Raw genomic sequence first — 27204 nt, forward strand, 5'->3', positions numbered from 1 at the left:
TGTGCTGGCCTGCAAATTTGTGTGATAATTAGCAAAAAAGAACAAAAATGTAAGCTGCAGCCTGTGATATTGGGGACATCTTCGCTGTGCTGTACACCAGACTCACTGAAATCACATTTAAAATCACTGATAGATGGAAATGCTTACGTAGACACTCATTGGCCTCGCGGGCGCTGGCCCTCTGCCACGGTCGGTCATAGTGAAAGGGCTTGCAGCGGTCACATTCAGGCCCTTCCGTGTTGTGCTTGCAGTCGCACACCAGTTTCCCTTCCTTGTCTTTCAGACAGCGTGAGGCATGGCCATTGCATTTGCACCTCCCGCCCACCTGGAAGTCTCCCACTGCATAGAAATATGTTGGCAATGTTGATGTCACTGCCATGGGGTCATCATCCCTCCCTCCACTGTTGCTTCCGGTCCCTAGTCCCAGCTCCCGGGGTAACTGAGGGCGGCTGAAGACCACACGGATATCAGTAACAGTCACCCAGTCCTGAAGGACGGGGCTGTTGTCAAAGTCTTTGCCAGAGGGTCGTCCATCCAGGGTGCTAAAAGCAATGAGTCCTCCAGAGAGCGGGTGGAGGTCAGTGTGGCCATCTGTACATAGAGCTTCCTGTTCATTCTGCTTTGTGATGGTTGCTTTGTTGGGTCGATTGTACATACGCCGGCACTGGGATGAGTAGAACTGGTAGGGCATCCAGGTCTTTCCATAGTCCATACTCTTGTAAATGGCCAGCGACTCAGGTCGTGGTGAACAGAACTGCAAGCTCACATAAGTGATCTCAAACTTTTTACCCAGGGATAGCGTTAGAGTCACATTGTGAGGAGATGTGTTAAGATTTTCTGACTGCCAGCAGGTGAGGTTGTGAGCTGAGTTGAGATCTGTGAGGTAGGAAGCAGGGTGGGAACGGCGAGGGTCTGCAGCATCACAGATTTGGCATGTGCGCACGGAAGGTCGCTCATCACCTCGCTCCACCACACTGCAAGAACGGGACGGGGGTCGGCCGCAGACGCTGGACACCATCACCTCCTTGCCAAAGGCAGCATTGATAAACTCTGGGATACAGCGACGGGCTGCACCTGTGTCGTCATAGCAAGGGTCGGGCGGGGTCTGCTGCCCTGCGAAGGGATTGGTGGCGCTATGGGTGGAGGCTGAGTATGCCAGGAGGCACAAGCACAGCAGGCACCTCCAGGGTTCCCTCATCCTGCTTCGAGGCCCTGTGTGTGTGAATGTGTTCGTGCACAGATGTATATTCCTGTGTTTCGATCAAAGAATCTGTGCGTGTGAGAGTGTGTGTGCGTAGATGTGTCTGTGTAAGTGTTTCTATTAAAGATGTGCTTAATTATGAGCCTGTCTGAGCTCAGTGACCCCTCACTTCAGGCTGACCAAAGCCCTTCCTGCAAGAGAGAGAAATAAACAGAGAGGTCAGTGTCACAGACATATCTTTACCATAATAGGATATAAAAAAGAAAGCGAATGAATTTTACTGTCTGTGGATCTTAATATCCAAATTATGCGTGCCCTTATAAAGGAAATCAAATTTGTTGGAAGACCTGTTTTACAGTGCAATTACAAGTGAGTGTTTTCATTTTCTAAAAGCCTGTCCGAGCATATGACAGTTGGAGGGGGACCCAAGTGAGAGGATGTGACCGTTTAAAGAGAGACATGAGTAGCTCCAAGCGACTGCATCCTGAATTCACTTATTCACTACTTTCCTCCAGGTCAGAAGCCTTCTGGTCATGCTTCAGCCACATGGCACAAGTTGACCTATAATCCCTGTTGATGCTGGGAAGCAGCAGACCACATGTGACCTCAGCCTTTAAGAACAGAACTTATTTTATATGTTGTTTAGTTTTGAGCTATAATCACTTCTGGCTACTGATTTATGCAAGAATTTGACAGGAAGTCATCGGGTCCAACACTATTGTTCCACTAAGCTCACCCTAGAGAAGGCAGCATTATGGTAAGTCCTTGAACCAGAACATTCATAACTATTTGAAAACTCTATTCAAGCTTCTCTTAATCTCTGGGTCAAGATAGGTACCTGGATGACATCATTCATACCCTCAGAGCCAGACAAGGGGCCTCTTGGTCCCAAAGAGATTTGAGGGGTGCAGGGAGAGAAGACTGTGAGGCAAAGAAAGAGAAGTATATGGCCTAAGGCTTTCCTTCGCTAATCCCCTTTTACTTCCTTGGGTGCCAAATCTAGAAGAGCCCCATTTCAAAACTGACAGCTGAGGGGTTGAGAAGGGACCCCTACCCTCTTTGTGAGGTATTTATTAAATTACAATGAATCACACCCTCATCCTCCAACCCTAACACTCCCTCTTATACGGCAACATCCCTCTTCATCTTGAAAGAACAAAAGGCAGCCTCTGTATCCACTTCAGTCAAGCAGGGAGAGGCAGACAGATGGATTTAAGGGGAGTCGGAAAAACAAAAGTTTTCTTTCCTTGTGTGAGGGGTCCAAAGCTAGCAACCTTCAAAAAAAAAGTCCAGTGGTGTGGTAAATAGGAGCACTCATCTGCACTCAAGTGCTTAGAGCCAGCCATTTGGCCTCCCCTCAAGCAGAGATCGGCTGTTAAAGGAAAAGAGGGAATTACACAGAACAGGAAGACAGCAAGGAAAAAAACAAAACAAAGTTTAAGAACTGTATCTTAAAAAGGAGGAGTTTGTCAAGTGTATGTCTCCTATAAAATGCGATAGATAAATTATCACATGAAGGCAAATTATGGCTGACTTCCTATCGATAAATGAATTTCCCTTCATGCTAAGCTTTGAAGAATCCCTCAAAAATGCAAATACCCTCTTCTCAAAGGTATTAAAAGACCTGAGCATGAACACACACAAAAATATCCCCTGCTATTGCAATATTCAACATTTGGAAAATGGATTTCAGGGAATGAGGCTGCTCATAAAAGATTGGAGTAAGAGAGGGCCTTGCCAGGACAGATAGGGACATTGATCAATGACATGTGTCTGAGGACGAGGAGGGTAAAGTGGGCATGCAGGCGGGAGTTCATCAGCCAAGGCACTTCATCAAAAGGCTGGCTGCAGTAAAGCTGGCAGGCCCGACACCCACTGGGGAGGGCATGGAGAGACGGCTGATAGAATTAGCAACTCATTAGCATCCAGGCTCAGCTTCTAGCAACAGCATGTTTATCCGAGACAACAGGCAGTAGGAAGGATCGGAGAGAAAAGAGGGGCAGGAAGACGGGCACTAGGAATTATGACAGTTGAGAGACGACAGCTGAGAGAGAGCGCGGCACTGGGGGAAATGATTTAGATGTAATATCTGATGGACATGTTGTAGAAGAAAACTTTTTAAAACCAAGCAAATACTTGATGGACACGAGAAAAGAAGTGATGACAAAGAACCAACAGGAAAGCAAAGACAGTTACAATATTTAAGAGTAAAGACAGGGACATATCAGAGGGAGAGAAACGGTGTAGGGCACGACAGTGATAAAGCAAAAACGACTCGTGGGAGGGCGAGCAAGGACAGAGATGAATGGCGGCTGTTGGAGACAGAGGGGAAAGTGACAGGGATGGAGGGAGGGAGTGGAGAGAAAGAACATAAAAAAGAGGGAGAGATGGAGAGAGGGGAGACAGATTAAGGTGGAGGACTGCGTCAGTCTGTGTCTGGACTTGGAATGACTAAATATGGTGCGGTCCGCATGCTGCTGGGCCGCTTGGAGATTCTTCCAGGGTCTGGTGCGCGTCTGGGAGATGCGCATGTAGGTTAAACAGAGAGAGAACAGTGACACGACTGTTTCATTCCACTCTGTACACCCTCTGAAATAGCCGTGCACTAAGTGTTAATAACTCTCCAAGACAATATTTTGGCAAAAATCTGGTTTTTATTTGAAAAAATACTCTATATCACTCGTAAAGCAGCGGAATATGAGCCAGTTACATTCTGGATATCTAAACTTTGCCAAGAAGTCAGCACAGTGGTGTAGCTGGCTGACCTTTGAAATACAGAATTAAAGAATCTGCTTCAGCAAGAAAATTCTCTGCTTTCAGCATAGACAGTGTGTTTAACACAAACCACAAGTTTCCCTTGGTGGGGGCACACATTGTCTTTCATTAAAAAACGTGGTTGAGGTAGCAACAGCTGCAGGTCTCTTGTCTCAGTTGCAACATTTTCAGGAAAGTACCAAGAAGAGGTTGAAATGTTAAAAAAACAGTGACAAACTCAAACTCATGTTTTCATGATAAAAACAAAGCTACCGGCAGGTGATTAGCCTAGCATAGCTTTAGTTACGTTTCTTCATTCCTCTCTCATTGTACGACATGCTAACCAGCTGATTAGCTTAGCATAGCTTTTGTGACATTCCCCCATTCGTGTCTTCATGGTAAAAAATTCTAACCAGCTGATTGTCATAGCATGACATTTCCACAATTTCAGCTCATTGAATATGTGACCATGCGTTTCAAGGGGTGTCAATCAATCTAGGAGCAACAGCGGCTTCCTGTCAGGTTTGTTTACGTTTGGCATTTGACATTTAATCCGACCCCAAACCACATGCTCTGATACGATAAAAGACAAAACTGTCGAGCCATTTCCAAGTAAATGGCTGCTTGCAGTGCAGTGACAAACACAAGCTGCATAGTCAAAGCATAACTATAACATTCCTTTGTGGATTAATGGCGAGCAAAATGTACTTGTGCTGACGTGTTTCAATCCCCGGTGGGTAAGCTACTACGGCGTTGGATGTTTTCCTCATTAGTATTATGGGTGCAATATGAGTATGAATTTAAAAAAAAACATATATATGAGGCTTTCAGAATGGAAGCACTCTGCATGCTGCCACAAAGACCACTCAGACCATTTGGCAACTGGAGCCGATTCAGTGGTTTTAATCATCCAGTGACAGTCCAATTAGAGAAGGTAGATGATGGAGGGGCAAAAGAAGGGAAATGAGATTCAATAGAGGTGGGTGAAGAAGAGGGGGGAGTGAAAGGGCGAGAGGCAGAAAGACATGTACAGGAAGATGGCAGGGTGGTCTGGTGGTTTCAGCAGAGACATTCCGGGAAACGTTTTTTCAGCTTCTCCCTGTCACCGGGAGATCATCCCATGTTGAGTTGTCTCTCTTTCAAGCGTGGGCGCCCCTGTCAGAGTTCACAGATTAGGAAAACAGAAGTCGCTGAGAGGCTTTATTTGGCTTGGGTGTAGAGGAGGGCGCCGGGGGAAGTGAGGATAGGAGAGGGACAGCTGAGCTGCTTTGTATCCCAAGTGGGAGCCTTTCACGCTGCTCTAGAGAGTTGGCGTGGTGGCCCCACTCAGACTGGGGGTGAATGGAGGTCTTCTGGGTTGCCTCACTCAGATGACAGCAAGCTGAGGCCCAAACCGGTACCCTGCTGTCCCTCCAACTTGCTGTACAGTAATCCCTGGTGGGGTTATTAGTGGCTGTCCAGAACCGCAGAGGACTTCTTAATAGGCTAACAACAGGGCCACCTCCGCTCTCATTATCACTAAAGAAAGATGTTTTCTATGAACATAAAAGGACAGTGGGAGCAGCAACAACATTAAAAAACCCAGACTGCACATATTGGATGATGTTTTTGACAGTTTTCACCTCAAGCTTAATCAGGGATCACATGAACACCCACAAGTAATTGATTTGTCATTTATGATATTAGAAACCACAAAAAAAGAGCAGCTCCTGAAGAATGAGAAAATTGAATTAATGCTATATAACCCAATATTTACTTGTCAAAACAGTAGCCAATTGAACAATTAAGAATCAAATTGGCACAAATGACATCCATATATGAGCCCCTAGCTGCCACACAAGCGTGTGCGTACACACACACACACACATACACACGCAAAATAAACCTGTCAAGTTGAATCAACATGACTGACAGGCTTCAGGTAACCAGTGGCCTGAATTCCACTTGATGACGGCCATCTCCACAGCGGTGACGACGACCCCACTGTTTGTATAAGCGTGCATGAGTGTGTGTGGGTAGTGGGTGTGGGGCTGGAGGGTGCACAGAGTTCCTAACTGGCATTCATTAGGGTTTGAGGAGGAGGAGGAGTAGCAGGGAGGACCGAGGGCAGGAGGGGGTCAACTCTCACAGCTGAGGGCGTCATTAGCAGAGGGATCACTGACAAATTTTTAAAGCCTGCTTATTTCTGCTCAGTGGCTGTGTGTGTGTATGTGTGTGGGTGTGTGTGTGTGTGTGTGTGTGTGTGTGTGTCTGTCTCTGGAAGGTTTAACCTGGACATCTTCCACAGTTATTTTCTTAAATCTTATTCCAACCCTCAAAAAAATATTCATCATCTCTGTCATATCAAGAGCAAACTGCAATCCATTAATCTCAGAATACGTGCGGTTCTCATGTGTGTGAGAAGTGAAATACAAGGGAGGATCCAAACAGCATCGTAAAAACTATCAATTAAAAATGTTCTTCCTATTCATCCCTTTCCATCCCTGCATCCGACAGAGAGAGAGAGAGACAGCGAGAGAGACAGAGAGAGAGAGAGGAGAGACGGCAGGGAGAAAGACAGAACGCCCAGCAGAGGAATGCACAGCTTCTGTGGCGCAGCCAACGTGACTGGCCCGGAGTCCAACGGTGGTTCTAAAAGTCAACAGAATCTGATCCAGAACCGTACAGGAGGAGAGAAGACAGACAGCATGAGGTGGAATATGAGGTCAGGCTACTTCTCGCAGACTCGCACAGGAAGTTGTGCTAAGCTACTGCTCTCTGTATTTATGAACACGTTCACTTCATGAAAGGCGAGCACCAAAAAAATTAAACGGCGATAGGAGAAACTGTGGTGTATGTTTCTGTTCATCACAAGTTCTGTGAGGTCAGTCTTTAAGTGAGAAACTGGGAGGCGTAAAAGGAGGGAAAAGGACGTGACCAGGCAGAACGTTTTAGGCAGCAGTGACTCACTGGACTCAAGGTTAATTTAACAGGGTTAAATTAGCCAGGGACAGATCATTCAGTCTCGCAGAAGGAAAGATAAATATCTGAGTGTTTTTCCAAACAAATCACTTATTTTCACATGGATTTTTTTCATCCACAAATCAAAACATTTTGTTTTGAGCTACAGCAGAACTTTATTATAATATGGAGACCAAGATAAAGCAGTAAGTAGAAACTAATGGTTTAACTGAAAATGAGATTTTCAAAATTGCAGAGAGTTTTCCCCCATGTTATAATAGGAAAAAAACAGAATACGTTTAAAATGTGTGTTCCTAACCTGAGAAATTGCTCGTAACTGTTTGGAAAAGGTGGGAAACTTTCAAAAAAAGAACAAAAACAAGGCAGGAACCTCAATCAATCAGATCAACGAACTGACTTGGAGGCTGAAACCAGAAGCCAACAGGCCTGATGCTAGAGCAGCGTCTACACTAGCCTCCGCAGGAGGATCTGTCTTGCTGAGGTCACACCTAAACCACGCCCCAGTCGCCTCAAATGCCCCTGATTTGTCCAAAGTTTGGATCGTTTGAAACATAATTTGAGAGGCGAACAAAAAGGTATCCTGCCTGATCTTGCAACATTGTGATCTTGCAAAACCAGCAAAGTAGAAGACTTCTTCAACCAGTAACACAACCTGGACGCCAAATTTAAATAACACAGCAAAGGAGAGCAGCGTGGGTGTGAGACACAACTGGAGACTATTTTGTACTGAACACTTGAGTCATTCAACATGTTGAAGCTCTGACCCTAGAGTCCTCGTGGGCAAGACACCACCCATATTTAAGCCTCATTTCAAAGGTCGCCTGTCAAGTTTTGTGATGAAAGCTAATGTGCCCCCCAAAAAACTTCTGGCACCCTTGCTTCAACCACACTCGTCAAATACACACAACTTAAGTTTTGTGACGGCACATCTGTGACACTCGGCAGTGACAATATGTTCACAGACGCGCGTAAAAACCTGTCAAAGTACTCAACGCCACCTCTGTAGAAGTTCTCCCTATACAGCAGGTGTGTCCAGGTCCACAATTTGCCAGGAGGACACACGCTAACAAACTACTGCAGCTGGCAAATTTACTGTAACATTCGGACCGTCACTCCTATGCGAAGCCTCGATACAGGAGATATTTCCCCAACATGTGTTGTCAAGATGAGGAAAGGATGACACCCACTCCTCCGTGATTGGAGGCAGATTCCTTCCTAAAGTTTGTTACTGAGAGCTGAGCAACAGGGGGAAGAAAGATAAAGACAAGAGCGAAATGCTGAGATGTTCCCTCAAGTTCTCTGAGGAGAACGTGTGGGTGGACTCCCATTGTACATTTCCAGTGGACCTGAGCTCAATCCTGGCCACAGCTTTTGGAGCAGTGTGGTTGGGAAGAGGCAGGTCAGGTGTTCCTGGATATGAGAGGAAGTAGCTCATTTAGAGGAATGGAAGGATTTAAGGAGAGGAGAGGTGAGCACTCTTTCAAGGCTCTTTGAAGGCTGGCTGCGGTAGGCAGAGCCGTGGTTTACCCAAAAAGCCCCCCCTAACAGGAAAACAGTTTCTTTTTTCCATTGCACAAGAACAACCTCTACCCCACAGTCAAAAGCAAGGAGCCACTTTGAACTCGCAAGGATAAAAAAAAATAAAAAAAATACAACAACAATAAAAAAAAAACATACAAATAATTGTATTAAGTGCTTGGAATTGTTGAACGGTTACGTACGTTACACTTCAACACGCACACATCGTTGAAGGACAAACGCATGCTGTTTTTAGTTGCATTCACAGTTAAGTGCTCTCATTCACACATGAAGACACATGAATGATGCCGAAGCTTTGTGACTCAGACAAAACCATTTCCCCCTCATCCCCTCGCTCTTCTACTCCTCATATCCTCTGCTCTCCCACAGCAACGTCACAGAGTTCTGGCTCAACATCAGAGGTCAGCTGCCCTCCAGTTAACACAAGAAAGAATCATAAAAGTGATACTTTACCCAAAAAGCATCGTTTGCCTTTCACAAATAGGTATCCTGAGCTCACGGAGATGCTTTTTCAGTGGTGTATCACTTCTTTGTGACTCAAGAATGCTGACAGAGCCAGCTACGGGTGTTTGGCTTGAAGCTAATGTCGCCCCGTAGCTACTGACAACAAACAATGGCATAACTGTCCTAAAAAGTCCATTTACAACATCATAAGGACATTATTCACTATAGTGGACATCTTTTTCCAGCTGTATGGTCAAGCGCTTTGATTTGAACTAAAAAACACTACCAAGAAACCGCTCAACAAACTAGCGCAACTAGCTCGTGCTTATCCACGCTTGTTCACGGCTGCTCCACATCAGAAGGTTCACAGTTTGTTTCTAGCTTAAATTAAATTGTTTGTGGACTTCTTATACAAATGTATAAGAAGATGTGGAATATAACGACTGATGCATTTTAGAGTTTCCAAAGAGACATTTCAGGATAGTTTTGCAGCTTTTTTGTAGTTTGTGGCTAAGGGGTGCTACAAGCTTCTATCTTTTGCATTCTTTAGTCCCAAAAAAGTGATCAGCAGTGAGAAAAAAAATGTCTTTGTGAGCTCAAGACACCTGTTTGTGAGTGCTTGAAAGGTAAAATGCAATTTTTGGTGTCACTTTAAGGTCTGTCTTTAGGCCTGACTGACGTGAGCATTTTAGCATGCAAGAGAAGGGCTTCTCAAGATGAATGCCCATGATAGGAAGTGAACAAACACTCATCCTTTACAGGCACTTCCAGCTATCAGCCCATCACCCCTGCAGGGTTTCAATATAAATGATGTCTACTGTGTGTATTCGAATCAGATAGGTGGGCAACACATGCACGGACCCCACACACACACACACACACACACACACATATCTCCCTGCATCTGGAGAAAATGTGTGGCTGACGCATGCAGGCCAAGCGGGGTGCAGGGAGCGGCAGGATGAAGCATGTGTATCTTTGCCCCTGGATCGTCTTCCCACAGGGAGAGACACCTTGGGTGTCACGCTGACGAATGACAGGTATTTTAACAGGACAGGTGAGTGTGCACGCACACACACACACACACACATTTGTCACTGAATACCACATAGGTTACTGCTATGGCCATATTTTTACTTCATTCTCACATGTTAACAGGATATGATGAATGTGCAGGGAAGTGTGCAACCTGGTAGTTTATCACTCCAAATCCATCTGTAAAAAATTCAAATATGTCACGAATGATATAAGATGGAATTTTCTACATATGACATTCCACTTTGAGTCAATCACAGTAAAAATCAGGTGCCAGAGCTAAACGCGGTAGCATGTAACATACAGCTGTATTATGAAAGGTAATCACGTTACCAGCAGCGTCAGGAGCACTGAGCTGATTTTTCAATCTGCACATGTCAGTTGTTAAAGTCTGACTCAAAAATTGATGGTTCATAATAAAAAAAAAGCAAAGGGACTGACAGAAAGAGAGATCGCATTACTTTGTCATGTCAAACTGTTGAAGCCGACGAAGAAAAATATATTGAATGTGTTGACTTTACTAGCTCAGGTGGAGGGAGCCAAGAGTCCTGAGGAATCCTATTCAAAGCAGCAAGAAAATGATCTGCTTATGTTCCTGCAGCTTTCCCCATCTCAATCCATCCACCTTTCTTGTGGGTTCGTAAATGCCTCACACACACACACACACACACACACACACACACACACACACACACGCTCCACAGCAGTGAATACAATCTGCGCTATATTGCTTTGGATTAGTTTATGGCTTCAGCTGCTCCTGGCTCTACCTCCCCTCGCTCTGCTACTGATGGAAGCGTGCTGTGATGCAATTAAATAATGATGATTAATTTGCAAAAACAAGAAAGCGATGGCACGTCTCCAAATGAGCAGCACCTTGCTTCATTGGACACATTTTAAATACACCCCCCCCCCCCCCACACACACACACACACACACACACACACACACTCACACCCCACCATGCATATTCTCTCTGACCTCCAAGAGGATTCCAAGGCCGTCTTGGTGAACTAATTCCAGTCATTTGTGGTGAGAGTGAGAAGTAGGTCAAGTAGCTGACACTGTTTCAGTGCAATAGGGGCATACTTTAAGTCTATTGAAGCAGTCAAGATAAGCAATCTGCATGGGACTCTCACTTTCAGACTTGTAGCTGCTTGAGAGCAAATGAGCTGACGAGAGGGAGGAGCTCGTCATCATTGAGGAGGCTATTGCCGGTGTCACACCTTTGCCCACAGTGGTGTCAAATCAAGCTTCTTGTCACTTAAATCCAGGAAGAGGACAAAACAAACGTCTTGATTCTGTCATTTTCAGACGCTTTGAAGACTTTTGACCGATACTGCGAACAAAAATATGCTATCCCATGTTGGATTTTTTTTCTCAGTATAAACGCGGCGGAGTCGAAGCGAGCAGGGAAAATATTAGAAGTGACAAACGCATTGGGAGACTTGGCGAGAGCAGTGTCGAGGAAGACGGGAACCGAGAAGCGCTGCTTGCTTTGGCATGCGCTCTTGGCTCGGAGTCCAAGTCGCTATTAAAGCTCACTGAGTCCGTTTAGCCCACCTCTTGTAGTTGGTCTTAAATCCTCTGAGCGGAATGGTTTCCTTCGTTGTTGTGTTTTGGGATATTTTTTTTCCCTGCAGTAAAGCGAGCTGACACCTGTCTGTCTATCTGCATCTGTCCCTCTGCGATGACCGCTGCTCGGATCCTGCGCGCCCCGCACGCTTCTCTCAGCGATCCCACCTCAGCCTATAATAAAGTCATGACAGTCACTGCCTTCATGTAAAACTCGCAGCAGGTAGTGCTGGCGGTTTATTCCTAACAATCCCGTCTGCTGGATGAGAGTTAAACACACAAAGTGACCGGACGCGTCAACTTACCCACAGTTGTGATTGCCGCTGTCATTGAATATAAAACACGTCCCCCGGAGAGACATCAAAGTAGCCTTCAGGTTGTCTTCCGTCACAAATGGTCTCCGAATCACTCAACTTTACAAAAAAAAAAATGTACAGATAGATAGATAGATATCAACAGTCAAACCGAGAGAGGCTGGCTGGTCTCATCTGCGCCTCGAACCAACTGAAAAGCGTCCAGTACATCCATAGGTTGTAAAGCGAGCCCGGGGTAGGCTACTCCCCATTAAAATCAAACCCAGATTTTCCAACCCGTGTGTGCGCGTCTGTGTGTGTAAGTGAGAGAGAGAGAGAGAGAGAGAGACAGACAGAGACAGAGACAGAAACGGGGGGGGGGGGGGGTGGAGAGAGAGAGGACGACAGATACATATGAAAATGTGTGTTTTGTCAATATCAGCTTTATTTTACAAGTAATTTATTCTTGTTTTTTATTCAGCCAAAATAAAGCGCAAACTAAAATAAACAGCCAAAGTAAGCCTGCTACTCGCTTCAACATATTCCTACACACACACACACACACACACACACACACACACACAAAACCACCACCAACTCAAACAACACAACTGGTCTCACTTTTACAACAAATACCTCCGCCGCCGCTTTACGCACTGATCGTTACTGCGCTGCTCTGCTCTGGATGCCCCACGGCTCACCGCTCTGTTCACACACACACACACACACACACACACACACACACACACACACACACACACAGGCAGCCATATGGAGGTCGTAATGAGAACATATTACGATGAACCTGTTGAAAAAGAGTGGGCCTAGCGGGGCTCACAGAAACAAGAGTCAGATGCACAATGTTAGAATGTATTAATTCGAGTAACAGTGCAACACAACACATGCTGGATTTATCAGCGAGCCCGAGAAGGCACCGAGAATTCAATTAAACAGATCATCAGGATCCGAAGGAGGCTCGCCTAGTGTGTGTGTGTGTGTGTGTGTGTGTAATTAATACAATATGTGATAGATGCTCTTAATAATCATCCACAGGCCAGCACCCATTGGATTGTGCGTAAAGGCGCACAGAACGACGACATTGTTGTCAGTAGAAATCCGATTACATTTACATATCAACATCAAAGTGATTACCAAAGTCGGATGTGGTTTGAATGATAAACTTTCAATTTATTTTTCCTCAAATAATGGAGCTTCGATATCTGGGTGTTACTTTTTAATGTGTGAAGACGTGTAAAGTGAAAATATTACTAGATTATAATTGCAGTTCATTTACAGGCGGCAGCACTTTACTTTGCGTGTGCGCGCGTGTTTTTGCAGGTGCAGTCTGACCCTCAACTCATTATTCCAGCATCATAGCCGATCAAATCCCGAGAACCTCTAGGCTCCATGCTAAGCTGATCAACATTCCTCCTGTATTTACTGTACCATCCTCTGTGGGGAACAGCCCAGCCCAGCCCAGCCCAGCCCGGCTCAGCTCAGCCCAGGTCGGCCCAGCCGGCTTGGCTCGGCTCAACTCGACTCGACTCGGCCTTACCTGGGGACGAGCTGCGCTTCTGTGCCCTTAAATCAACAAATCATCTAAAACCATTTACACATGACGCTGAATGCAGCTAAGTCACCGTGGACTTGTGTGCGCATGTGCACAGCCCCCACCGCTCACACCTGCATCCAATAACACCAATTAATGAGAGAACGACGACGGCGCTGCCGTCGATGGATTTAAACACACCTGCACACGATGCGCTTAATATGAATAATGAATAAATCTGTAGGTGTTATTATCACTCTGGCCTCCTGTCCACTTTATTCTTTTATCAAAATTCCCACTTCAAACGCCCCCCCCCCCCAATCTTCCTCACGTGAGTCAAACAAGCTCTTACCACCTCTAGAAATACTATTTTTTCCTCTCTCCATGATTCCCTCTCTCTTGTCTTTTTATTCCTCCTTAATGTGAATGAAGGTGGTGGGGTGGTAGGAGGCCTTTATCTTTATTGGAGGGGGGGGGGAATCAGGAAATTTTGAATTTCAGCTAAGAAATCTTATAAAATTGGCCAGGAAACAGAGAACTAAGGTCTCTAATTTAGACCCATGACTGCGTTGGATTTTTTTTAAAAAAAAAATCTTATGTTCAGGGGGTAGAGAACACAAAGATTTATTACACTACAGGCTATATTCTTTTCTCCAGGCTAGACATACTTATCTACTCACAACAGCTTTCATGTTCATGACCCCCCCCCCCCCCCCCCCGAAACAATTTTGACGCATTTGTGTGAAATAAAGGAGCTCCGCCAGGCAAGCACTAATCTAGCTAGATTATCTCTTCAATTACAAGTGAGAGAGATTACACTGCGTTAAAGACAGAATGGAGGGGAAAAAGGAGAGAAAAAAGCAAGACTAACAACAGGCAACACACTCACTTGCTTGTCAGATGGGATTCAAGCGGGGAGCCCCTCGATCCTTTAGAGTTGCTGCACTTGGATCACTTTGCTGATTTTGTCTGCAAAAACAAGCCTCAGTGGTCTGTCTGTTCAAAGCCCGGGGGCTCTCAGCGCTGGGTTCCCTGCGGCGGACACCCCGGAGAAAAATGTCAGCCTCCGGCTTTTCCTCGCTTCATTTTTTGGCACCCCCGCTGTTGGGCACAAGGAGAGATGCTTACCTTGTTCGGAGGGAAAGCCCCCTACCCGGGTCTTCAGCGGGGGATGGACGCCCTCTTGCGGTAAAACCTCAGAATGTGCACCCACAATTCAAACTTGGTCACCGATGAATACGACCAGAAAAAAACCCCGCAATACATTTCAGAACCGGTTTAAATTATAAACTCTTCTCGCAGCAAATCTTTTAACGATCAATTGTTCAAAAACGTTCAATGTACACGTCTGGTGCTATTGGAGAGATCTTTGCTCAGCAGCTTCAGAACTTGAACACTTCTACTTTATGATTGTGCATGAAGGAGAAAGTTGATCAACTTGAATTTAAATGATGCATATCGGGTGTTTCGTCTTCCGTTGATCATAACTGAGCGTATTTTCATTTTCTTTTCAGGCACAAACACACTCCAGCATTCATTCCTCTGGACACACATCCTATTGTTCCATGATGTTAGTCACCTGTTTAAGGCAATAAACTTATCACTCAGCAAAATGGAGTAATTTAGTCATCAGCATGAAACATATTCTACATGGAAGAGATCATATTTGATCCATGCACCGTCACATCTTGAGCTGAAGACATAATTGCGTGTTCTCCTCAAGTCTGGCGAAAGTTTTCGGCTCACAGCTGCAGTGAAGGTTTGAGGCTCCTGCCAGACTTTTCAATCAATTTGTGATTTTTTTTTTTGAGTTCTCATATTCACTCCATTATTACTCTTCTTATTATGCTGAAATTCTGTCATTCCACCTGTGTGTGTGTGTGTGTGTGTGTGTGTGTGTGTGTGTGTGTGTGTGTGTGTGTGTGTGTGTGTGTGTCCCCCATTCACATCTGTGCTCTTTCTTTTACTTTAGAGTTATTCAGGTCAGCCATGTTGGTCAGAGCAAGGCTGCTCTGGGTTACTGCGAGCTGTGAATAGTTCTAAACTTTTCTGAAAAGGTCAATAGAGGTGAGAATTATAGATTTTAAATTTTATATATACATGTATTTATATATATCATAAAAAATTGGAAAATAATTTGATGCATAAATCCGATGGGAAAGTAAACGCAGATATGATTCATAACTGAACACTGAAACAATAACTTATATGAAAGTACAAAAAGTGGAAACATACTGAGTGGCATGACATTGATATGATTTGTAACTGTATATCACGGATGACACATCAGTGAAGCACGTGAAAAAGTCCTTTATCCGTCAGTGTTAATTGTTGTAATTGTTTTATGGCCTGCTTGTAATGGTGATCCTGGAATTTTCCCCAAACAACCCTAACTTTATTTATTCAGATCTATTAAAAAAAAAAAAAAATTCAAAGAAATTCAGCGGTGAATTACGATTTATATGTTACCAATAAATCATGGTCTCTTGAGCAATCGTCACACTTCTAAAAATGTAGTTACGCTTTGCAAAAAGTTAATGGTTAGTTATAAAAATGTGCTCAATAAGCATTATTTAAACATAATTAACCATTAATTAATGCTGTTTGGGATCCTTATTGTAAAATGGAGGCCATATATAATTGATCATCCTTCCTGTACGGCTAACATGAGCACATTCCTTAACCAACCATCAGTAAGAGTTAACTAAGCTTTTACGAAGTGTTATTTATGTAGCGTTATTGTAACGTGTAACCAGTAGCTCGCTGTGTAAGCTGCTCGCCGTCACCTAAAACCAAACACATCATTTTATATCATTAAAAGCTTCACTCATGCGCCGGCTGATTAAAATTCATCCCACATGCACAAAGCTGTTTCAAGTCTCACAAATCATACCCCTGACATTTCTCCCACCATGGGGGGTGAGCTGGGGGGGGGGGTGCTGTGTGTGTGTGTGTTGGGGGGTAGTATTGCTTGAAAAGGTACCTTAACAATCCTACGATCTCCTGCTGATGCCCTTCAGTTCACCACTGTGGTAGAGAAGTGGGCCAAAAACAGGGGCACGGTGAAAACCAACTGACTGATAATTAGTTGCTGCTGGAAAGAATCCCGTGAGGATGAGTGGGTGGGTGGGTGGGGTTATGGAGGGGGGGTGAAAATGGGAAAAAAGGAGGTCAAGTTAGAGAGACAAAGAAGCGAGAGAAAGATGGGCACTTCACATTGAGGTCTCGCGTTTAAAAAAAATAAACAGCTTGAGCCCCTCTCGGCACACACCCCTGTTTATAACAACAGCAGCTTGGGAGACCCCGCCTGTTTACTTTCCCTCTGCCGACTCATCTTAAGTCAAGATGACATGTTAGTCTTATTGTATACATCCTCTCACACACTCACTCGCTCACAGCTCAGCTGCCACTCCACTTCAAAGACCTGGGGCCTGAGTGGGGACAGAAGAAATATTGATGGCTATAATACCAAAATGCCCCTGTGCCATGCACGCTCGTGTGTGTGTGTGTGTGTGTGTGTGTGTGTGTGTGTGTGTGTGTAAGCATGCCCTTTTGTCTTATTATGCAGTACACACTTCCTTTGCTCGGGGTATGCGGTATCATAATATCAGTATTAAGGAACAAGAGCTATCAATAGTTCTTCTGCCACTATTATTGTCCTATCCATCATTTTGACATCACACCACTGAAGGTGGTCTCTTCCGGCTCACACTGATGACTCACGGACGGGTTTCTAGCTCGGAATCTGCAGTAACCCAATCTCCAGTCTTGAAGACTCAGAGGGTGTGTGTGTGTGTGCGTGTGTGTGTGTGTGCGTGTGTGTGCGTGTGTGTGTGTGTGTGTGTGTGTGTGTGTGTGTGTGTGTGTGTGTGTGTGTGTGTTGGGTGGGGTACTGTTGACTGATTATTTTTGGGTTAGCTGCTTACATTTGACAGCACTAACTGTGCAGCATGACGAAGTGATATTAGCTTTGTAGTACACGTGTGAGTAACCGGCAGTGTGTTTTTACACTCGTGTATGCCTGTCTGTGCATTGAGGAGGGTGTTCAGGTACCTCTCTGGTGGTATTTAGACCCTTCATTTGTGTGGAATCCAGCATCATTATCCAAAAGTGTTGCCAGCTGGAAGCGCTTGGGAGTTCCCATTTGAACTCGATGTGTGTTCTGAAGCCGGAGCGCGAGGGAGCCGAAACATTCTGATGAAAGTTCTGGTTCTCATTCTGTCTTGAAATTCATGAGCAACAGAATCTGGCACTGTCTTTTAGATTAGCTAATAAATTGTACGGCCACAACAATGCCACCCAACGCTGCAGAGCTGCTCTGTGAGTTCGCTGTCATCCAGTGAGCTGGAAATGAATGTGGCTGGAGGTTCAGTACAAGCACGCTGGTAGAAAAGGATGGCCGGATAAATCTGTTATCATTTAGAGGGAAATTTTAAATCCAGGAGTATTCTCCTCTCATCTGTCCGTGTTCATTAGAAACAAACGCTGAATGTGTTTTGAATGACGTACAGTAGAACTTTCCTGCAAGATTTATCGAGGGACATTTTTCACTTCTTTTTACTTCAGCACCCTGAGCCCACCTCTCCAACTGTCATGTGTGGTCCATCCTCTTGGCGTTTGCCTCCAAGTCCCAGCGCCAGGTGTTTCCTGGTCCCATTTCTTGTCCATTTTCACACTCGCCGCGAGCCGTGCCACACTTCAGTTCGTCTGTTCATCCTGGATGTTTGCGGCATATTTGGGGATGTTCCCTCAAGGCATCCAAGAGATATTACATTTAGGCCAGGTGACAGTGACCTTGAGCTTGGACCTCCACTAAAATCTTTTCAGATCATCCTTGAGACCCAGTGGACATTTGAGCTGCATTTGAAGCAGTTCCCTCGAGGGTTTCAAGAGATATGGCTGGACAGATAGATGGTCCAACAGCCCTGAAACATAATGCCTCCAGCTTGCAGCTTTTGATGGTGCAGAGGCATAAAAAAGAGAAATGCAAGCAGGATCATGCCAGTAAGTCAAAAAAAAAAAAATGCTAGCTAACAGCACATATTTGAGTTAATTACATTGCCAAAGAAGACAAATTCAAATAACTTTCTTTGTGGGTTTTATAGTGCATACTGAGCTGCTCTCTTTTTACTGATGTCATCAAAAACATAATCAGAAACTGAAACAAACAAACATGGTAAACAGGTTGGCACCGATTGCACAAACTTTACAAATCCAATCAACAACTTATGTTTGAAGACCCCCAGTGATGTGTATTACAGGTTTTAAAACAGAAAAGCAGCACAAGAGCCAAGTGAGGGCTAATGTTACACCTGTTACCATTTAGCCATGACTAAGCAGCTAGATTAGCTAGTAACGTGCCGGTTTCTGGGAATACGGCCCAAATCATTTCAGTCCTCCAAGTGTGTCTTACATCATCATTATGTTTTCTCAATGATTCAAAGCCAAGCCTAACATAGCCTTAATGTAACATTAGCTCTCTTGCTAACATATTACCAGCCAATTGCTAACTTAGCCTGTTAGCTAAATGTGTGTACTTTTCGATGTGGGTTTTGTTGTGATGAAGTGTTGGTGTTGTTTTTTTTTAACTGTCCCGTCCCCCCGTCCCCCCGTCCCCCCCCGCTCCTGTTCTTACTGTTCTCTTTTTATCGCTGCCTTCAACAAGATAATCCTCAGTTCAAAATTGTACTACTGTCCCCTCGCTCTTTCTACGGTTGATAGGTTTGCGTGCAGAAATCACACAACCCTGTTCTAAAAACAAGACACAACTTCCTGAGAGCGAGAAAAATGCGAATGTAAAATACAAGAACTTCATCGAGTCATCCGTCTTAAGTTCTTATATAATGACTCAAATTCAAGTCTTTCATCAGTGTAGCTACATTTCAAACTGAGTCGCACCTAAGCCAAACCTCTGCTTCTGCAACCACAGGAAACCATTCGAGACCTGGCTCACCGAAGGTCTGTCCAGGTCCAGACATGTTCTAATTATATGTCGTCTGGGCTAATAGGCCTGAATTACATGCAAGAAAACAATCCTTTAACTGATGAGGGTTAATTTTTCATACAGCCATTAAAGCTGTAAAACACAACACATCATTGATGAGCAATGACTTTGCACAGTTACAGAGGCAAACAGACTCTTTTTGCCACTAGATGTCAGTGTTGGTTTAGTTTGACTTCTTCCTTCACCTGTCACACGCAGGATTTACTGAACAGGTACTGACAAAAATGACACAAGGTCAGCGGAGAGAAACTGTTTGAGTGCTCCTATGGTATGATTTATGAAAACAGTTGTAATTTCTTGAAAGGATTAAAAGATTATCTTTATCTGCAGCAACTTTATGGAGCTTTTTTTTGTTTTGTTTTACCAGGCAAAACAAAAAAACCACCAAAAAAACAACAACCTCATAACCCATTTTTGATAGGGGCTGATGGTAAGCTATGACATTCCATTTGATTCCAAAGAATAAATGCTACATTCATTCATTTGTTGGGTTATTGATGTTTTTCCTGTAAAGGTTCAGGTGCCTGTGGAGGAAAAGTATTCTCTTTCAGTGGTCAGCTTTCCATTGTCATTTCCGTTCACTAAAGACGTATTTACCTAATGTGGTTTGCGTAAGCTGTAAGGAGGGTCAGGGTGAGTCGATAATTAGAATGCAATTCAAAACCAGCGCTCCCATTGGTAAAAGGATGTTTCTTCTCACCAGTCAGTAATATTAAATGGGCTTAATGGGTGGCATTACTCATGTCTGGTGTGGGGATAATACATTCTGTGTTATGAAAAATGGGCAGTTATGGTTTATATTGCATCCTAGCTCATTTGTTGAAAAGATGAAAGAAGATGATAAATGATTTGAACTGGAGGGTCGACCCATAGATTCAGTAATTCATAGAACATTTAGCCACACGATGGGAAATTCACTTGTGTGCAGCCAATTACTAGTTCATTGTGGTCTCTTTCTGTGTAACGTGAACCTTACCTAAATGAGACTAAATGCCCTCTGATTCAAACAAGTTCATAGCAGTGTTCCCATGGGGTCAACCCTTGTGCACTTTGAGCTGAAAAGCATCCCATTTGGCTCTCCCTTTACATTCAGATCCTATTGACAAATGCATGCAGGCAACACACACACAAACCAGCATCCTTTGAGTCTAAACCTCTATAGCTATATATGTCCATTCCCTAATTGGTGGTTCTTCTTTCAAAGAGTGATTATGTGTGTATGTGTTTAGAGGCGTCCTCACTGTGCAAGGCGTCTCGATTCAGTCCGCCAGAGGGGACAAAAGAGGTACCCGCTCCTCCTCTCAGGGCGAGGGGCCGTTGACACCAATAAATCCCCCTTCCACTTCCTCTCCGGTGTGTTGGGGTTATGTCAGGAATTTCCTGGGTCCTATTGTCCCCTGGTGTTCTGTTTTTGGTAACCCATCACCAAGCATTCTCTGCTGCTCACAGTGCCCGCTCCCTCCCCCTTACACACTAACACACACACACACACACACACACACATACATGAATACACACACACAAACATGTCCATACCCCCTGGGCTGTGTGTCCCCTGGTCCCTCACTCTGAATAGACCACCTCGGCTGAATACGACAGACAGGCAGGCGTCAGAACATCAGGTTCAGCAGCCCAAGTCTTGCATGGCAGGCCAGCCGGGTAAATACAGCCAGTTATTTTCACCTGTTGGGTCCCTGCTGGCTCATTGTTTGACGGCAGAGTGAAACAATGGCCTGAGTGTCTTAAATTCAACTCTCAATGCCTATTCTGTAGTTTGAGTTGGATTGAGTACATTCTGCCCCTCACCCCCTCGACGGCAATCAGCGTTAATCAGAAACAGCATTATACTTGCATGCTATTATATATTACCAGTCTGTGATGCTTGATTTTACAATGCTTTCTTGAGCTATTTCACCTATTTATGTTAGGGAGTTCTTAGTAATCAAGCAGTATCTCTCAGCAGAAATGTGTATTATTATTTACCTCAGTAAGTTTGACTTTATGAGCTGCTGGATAATAGATGGATGCAATGGGAAAAAAAAGTCAAGCTTGAGTGCATTCATTTTCATAAATTAACTTCCCTAACATTCATGCACTTGCCAAATTAGCTAACAGCTAACAGTTTATGTCTTTGGTGACATTCCTGCGCTGCCAGGATGTAGAATATGGGCAGTTACTGTCCAAAGACTTGAGCCAGCTGTGCAGGCTACTTATGTTTAGCCATTTGCTAACTTGAATACAAAAACATTTGTGGGGTATACAAATGTTATGAGACCAAATAGATCAAATACTGATAATAAAAATCACTTTGTGGAGGATTGTGTGATTTATTCGCTGTTTTAGAGCCACAACAGTCACGGAGTAGCGGAGTGGGCCACACCTGAGCTAGCTACTTCCACTTAGCCCTGTGCTAATTTGAACACTGAGAGAGCATGCAACTCTTCCAAATGCTCCAGATGTAATCAGGCCAAATAGATGGACAGATGCATGATTGATGATACCAATCATTTTCCAGGGACTGTGTGACCTCTCCACAATTTTAGAGCTGCAACAGCAACAGGGGAGTAGACCACGACCTACGTAGCTACTTGCAGTTAGCCTTCTGCTAAATTGAATGTGGATAAATCATGCAACTGTTCTAGACTCAGACTAAATCAATCAACGAACACATTATTGTTGATAATATCTTGTAATTTTGCAAGGATTGTTCCATTTCATTTTCTTCCTCTTATTCCTGTGAAGGGTTGTGGGGGGGGGGGGGGGGGGGGGCTGGAGCCTATCCCAGCAGCCTTCAGGTGAGAGGTGGGGTTCACCCTGGACAGGTCACCAGTCCATCACAGGACCAACACATAGAGACAGACAACTATTCACACTCACAGCCACACCTACGGTCAATTTAGAGTATCAATCAGCCTCGTCCCCTCTTGATGTCTTTGGACTGTGGGAGGAAGCTGGAGTACCAGAGAGAACCCACACAGGAACAGGGAGAACATGGAGACTCCACACAGAAAGATCCCGTGCTGGAGCTGGGACTCGAACCTGGAACCTTCTTGCTGTGAGGCGACAGTGCTGACCACTGCACCACCGTGCCATTGCAAGGACTGTGTGGTACCCAAATCTATTCATCAACTGTTTCATACTTAAAATAGGAACAGAATTGAAGAAGGCAACTGCAAACTTTGTTATATAATATTTGGCAGACCTCCTAACAGCTGATTATTTTCTTTTCAAATGTTTTTTTTTTGTTGTTAACGAAATGTGGCACCTGCTAGACAATAAAACATCTTACTGGCTCCACTGCGTTCTGATTTACTGTATTGGTGCTGGAACTGCTTCTATAATAGATTTCACCTTGCATGATGGATCACTGACTGGTTTACTGAATAAAAGCTGTTTCTGGAAATTTGCTGACATGACAAAATATTGTTTGTTTGTTCTTTTTGCACAACGATGCAGCAATTTTTCTTGTGAATGTCATTTTTTTCTCATGCACCTCATCTCTGTCTTAAAACCCAAGTTATAATGAAATTGAGCTTTTAACATAACATTTTATTACCATAAAACTGTATATATTATAGCTGCAAGCATGTAATATATTGATCAAGCACTTGTACTGAATGCACTTCTCTTTGCTTTTAACTGCAGTAACTTATCATCGATTCAAAATCCTTATGTCAAAAGCTTTTGGACTGATTCCTGATGACTCTCTCAGACTCCTAATAAAAATGTCTTTGCACAGCTCCGCACATGACATGCAACCCATGAACCTGCTTCATATACCCATCATGCATTGCAAATGCTATTACTCGTGCGTGTCACCAGATACAAAAACAAACCAAGAGGTTAAGGATGCTCTGTGCATTGAACAGTATTTACCGACTCATTCTTTCCCATGACAGAGGAGGTAACGTCACGTTCTGGCGTCGCTGCCTCCTCGCGTCACCTGGCTGCATTAGAGCTGGCGCTAACGCCAAACACCAAATACCAGAGGTCTGATTTGTTGTTTGGTGGACTTGATGTATGTTTTCTGTGTGTGGTGTGTGTGTGTGTGTGTGTGTGTGTGTGTGTGTGTGTGTGTGTGTGTGTGTGTGTGTGTGCGAGAGAGAGAGAGGGAGTTAGTGGGAGTAGGTGGGTTGTACACATGTTACGAAGCAAGGCGCCATTGCGGCCTAAAAACTATTAGGCTCTGTAAATACACACTGTGGCAAAAGTAAACATTCTCAGCATGCCATCTAGACGCACAGAGGGGTACTGGGAGACAGCCGCTGGACAGGCAGTGAGGGGGAGGTGTGTATATGTATGTGTGTGTCTTTGAGGAGTACGGCGGTGAGTTGAGAGATGGATATTGAAAATGTAGATTCTAATTAGAGGAAAACTCAAGTGTGTGGTGTGTGTGTGTGTGTGTGTGTGTGTGTGTGTGTGTGTGTGTGTGTGTGTGTGTGTGTGTGTGTGTGCAATCAAGCCAATCGTGATCAAGCTGAGAAGACAGGTAAACAACTTAGAGATAGCATCCTGATGACGAGCAGGAGCTAATTATGTTTCAGCTTCCTGGATACTTCTAGTGTTTGTCTGCCCTGGCGATGTCCAATGCTGGTGTGTATACTGATACTTGATGTGCTGTGAGAACTTTCCGTGTGTGTGTGTGTGTGTGTGTGTGTGTGTGTGTGTGTGTGTGTGTGTGTGTGTGTATGCTTGTGTTCTGTCTGTTCCCTCACTTGTGTGTTATTAAATGTCTGAGGTCAGGACTGCCTTTGAAAAACAGCTTCTACTTTGATAGACAAGTGAGGTTTCTGATTTTACTTTGATGAGGTAAAGATGGTGAAGTTAATATGTGTGTGTGCAAACCTTTTTAGCTCTAAGCTGAAGAGTCAAAACACACCATACGTGACATTGGCGTTCACCAAACACAGCCTTGAAAGCATGTGTACTGATTGCACTGGAAAGAAACGCATTAAAAAAAAGCACAATAAAAATGCACTCATTGATGCAAATGGATTATTTTATGAATTTGAAACCCATGATGGCAATGTGAGTAACCATGGAAACAGAGCTCAGAATAAGCATCTATCCCCAGCTATGGAAGTGCCACACCACCCACAGTTCTATTTATGGCTTTACTTTGGCTTACAATATCTGTTACATCTAACGAGTTAAACTGAGTAATCAGCCATCATGATGACACAAATGTGGCTCTCACACTGTCCATCAGATTAAACCTGGCATGTACAGGCACACACACGTGTTAGAATGGAGAATTGTATATCATGTATGTACATCATGTTGTAAAAATGTGATGAGAGTTTATCCTTGGGCGGCACGGTGGTTTAGTGCTTAGCGCTGTCACCTCACAGCAAGAAGGTTCCAGGTTCGAGTCCCGGCTCCAGCACAGGATCTTTCTGTGTGGAGTCTCCATGTTCTCCCTGTTCCTGTGTGGGTTCTCTCTGGTACTCCAGCTTCCTCCCACAGTCCAAAGACATCAAGAGGGGACGAGGCTGATTGATACTCTAAATTGACTGTAGGTGTGGCTGTGAGTGTGAATGGTTGTCTGTCTCTATGTGTTGGTCCTGTGATGGACTGGTGACCTGTCCAGGGTGAACCCCACCTCTCACCTGAAGGCTGCTGGGATAGGCTCCAGCCCCCCACAACCCTTAACAGGATAAACGGAAGAAAATGGATGGATGGACTTTTTATTTGGTTGTTCTCTATCCTCCCCAGTATCTTTGTGCTTACTAGCAATCAGCTGGTATTTTATTCAGGTACTAAGAGAGAGAGAGAGAGAGGAGAAATCTTGTGGTAGTGGGGGAGGGAGCAGGACAGGAGAAGGAGACGTGATGAGAAAAGGCAAAAAAAGAAGTTTAGGATTAGGATAGAGAAGATAAGAACTGAAGATTAGAGGACATAAGTGAGGGTTAAGTGATCGAGATATTGAGGAAATGAGATGTGGAGAAAGCAGCTGAAGAGGAAGAGAGACAGAAGATGAAGAGGAATGAAGAGCAGAGCTGTAGACGGAAGCTGCATCTCAGCAGGTTTTAAGATGAGCGATTCTCTTTTAAAAAGTTCACATCCTTCATTTTATGTTTTAAAAAAAATAAATTTTAGCTTTTAGTGGCTGAAAAGACATCATCTAGTTCTGCCCCTGCTGGATGTAGAGTGAAGTTATGTGAACAGGTGAGTACTGAGTCGTGCACGGGGTCAGCCAGGGTTGAAAAGGGAGGTGATTATATTGGAAGAAAAATAAACTTCAAAAATATTTCATTTTGATGAACAGAGATTAGCTTTTATGGGTGATACCAATGCCAGGAACTGATCTTGGATGTTAAAGGCACGGTCAACTTTATCTTAATCCATGGAAGGCCTGCTTGGCATCACAAGCTGTTCTTCATGCTCTTGACACATTAAAATATCTTTAGCCTTCTGAAGTGGGCAGCCAGATTTTGCCACATGGGATAAATAATTGCTCAAACTAATGCTGTGTTCAGACTAACGGCAACAAAGCAACATGGCTGCTATTGTATGATGGGTGTGACATGCTACAAATCAAAGTTTGGCTGGCTTTAGCTTCAATGATAATGCGGCTACCTATTTTAGCTGTAGTTCCCAAGCCAAGGCTACATTTGTCGTCAGTGAGCGTTTGAACAACAACAACGTAGCTTAGCCGCTCTTGTCTGAATGCAGCATAACTGAACCAGAGAATGATGAATGTACTCATGACTCTTTGTGGCATTGCATACATTTCCTACCAGTCTGCCTAATTGTCATAAGCCCTGCTTGCTGGTGATGACTGGAGTTTGATTACAATCACCTGTTATTTGACTACAGTCACCTGTTGTTTGGCAGCCAAGATGGCTGCTCTGTTGATGTAACGGCATGTCATGAATTCTGCTACCCCTCCACTGCTGATTCCAGGTCAGGTTTGTGAGCTCTTCTAGTGATGGATGGTTGAGATCATGCTGGGCGCCTGCTCTTGGATCGGTCTCAAAGCGCTGGGAGCGGCGTATGTGGATTGATGGAAGATGATTTCCCATCTCAAACATTCGTACACATAAAACAGACAGACATGCATTTCATTCCTCGGTGAGAAAAAGACTGTAACTGACCATTCGGGACATTTTGGTGGTTATAAGGGAGACCAATCAAGTGAAGACCACCAGGAAAAGTGTAATGGATCTGTGAAAACTCACTCAGCTACCACTGCACACATACATAGATCTACAGCTTCTGTCTCCCACACATACATGCACTAAACCACACTCTCCTACACACACACACACACACACACACACACACACACACACACACACACACACAGTGTGTCATCCCTTGCTTCTTATACAACATGAACAAATGCTTGACACCCATATATACACGTACACACACACACACACACACACACACACACACACACACACACACTCAAGCCTCCAGACACCACAAGCCGGGGTTGGTGGTCTGACGGAATGCTGGGTATCATCTGTGGTGACTCCATGTATGTGTGTGTGTGTGTTTTAGTGTGTGTGCGCATGTGTGTGTGTATGTGTGTGTGCGCCCTCCCTCCCCTCAGTGCTCCATCTAATACCCTGTCATCATCAATAACCTCAGCAGTGCTGACTCACTGGCTTTTACAACCATGGGGTTTGGGCCCTAGTTACAGCCACAGACCCTTGTCTCCATCTCTGTCTGTGTGTCAGCCCTCTGCGTGTGCACGCGCACGCACACTCACGAGAGATGAGCGTATACGCCTATGGCTGATTGTGTGCATAAATGTAATCAAAGCACGCACACTCAACTGACACACTCTGGCCTGGACGCATGCAGGTATAGGAGTCTTTGCCGCTCGCCTGAAAGAAAG

The 27204-nt window shown here is 44.4% G+C and overlaps 1 protein-coding gene across 7 annotated transcripts in view; it reads right to left on the reverse strand.

Annotated features, from left to right (window-relative positions):
• ntn2 (netrin 2) overlaps window positions 1–14555 on the reverse strand; it is a 44538-nt gene extending 29983 nt beyond the window's left edge. Inside the window, exons 1-5 of one of the 7 annotated variants that reach the window (XM_086195466.1) lie at window positions 14480–14555; window positions 14241–14383; window positions 12439–12507; window positions 11815–11922; window positions 148–1392 (exon numbers count right to left, since the gene is read on the reverse strand). In XM_086195466.1, the coding sequence (XP_086051592.1) occupies window positions 148–1198 (1051 nt within the window). In that variant the 5' untranslated portion in view covers window positions 1199–1392; window positions 11815–11922; window positions 12439–12507; window positions 14241–14383; window positions 14480–14555. The other 6 variants (XM_086195468.1, XM_086195465.1, XM_086195469.1 and 3 more) reach the window with 6 other exon arrangements.
• Between the last annotated feature and the right edge of the window lie 12649 nt (window positions 14556–27204).

Source organism: Aulostomus chinensis, chromosome 23 (assembly GCF_037954235.1).
Source record: "Aulostomus chinensis isolate RoL2024-O1b breed Wild chromosome 23, RoL_Achi_v1.0, whole genome shotgun sequence".
NCBI lineage: Eukaryota > Metazoa > Chordata > Actinopteri > Syngnathiformes > Aulostomidae > Aulostomus > Aulostomus chinensis.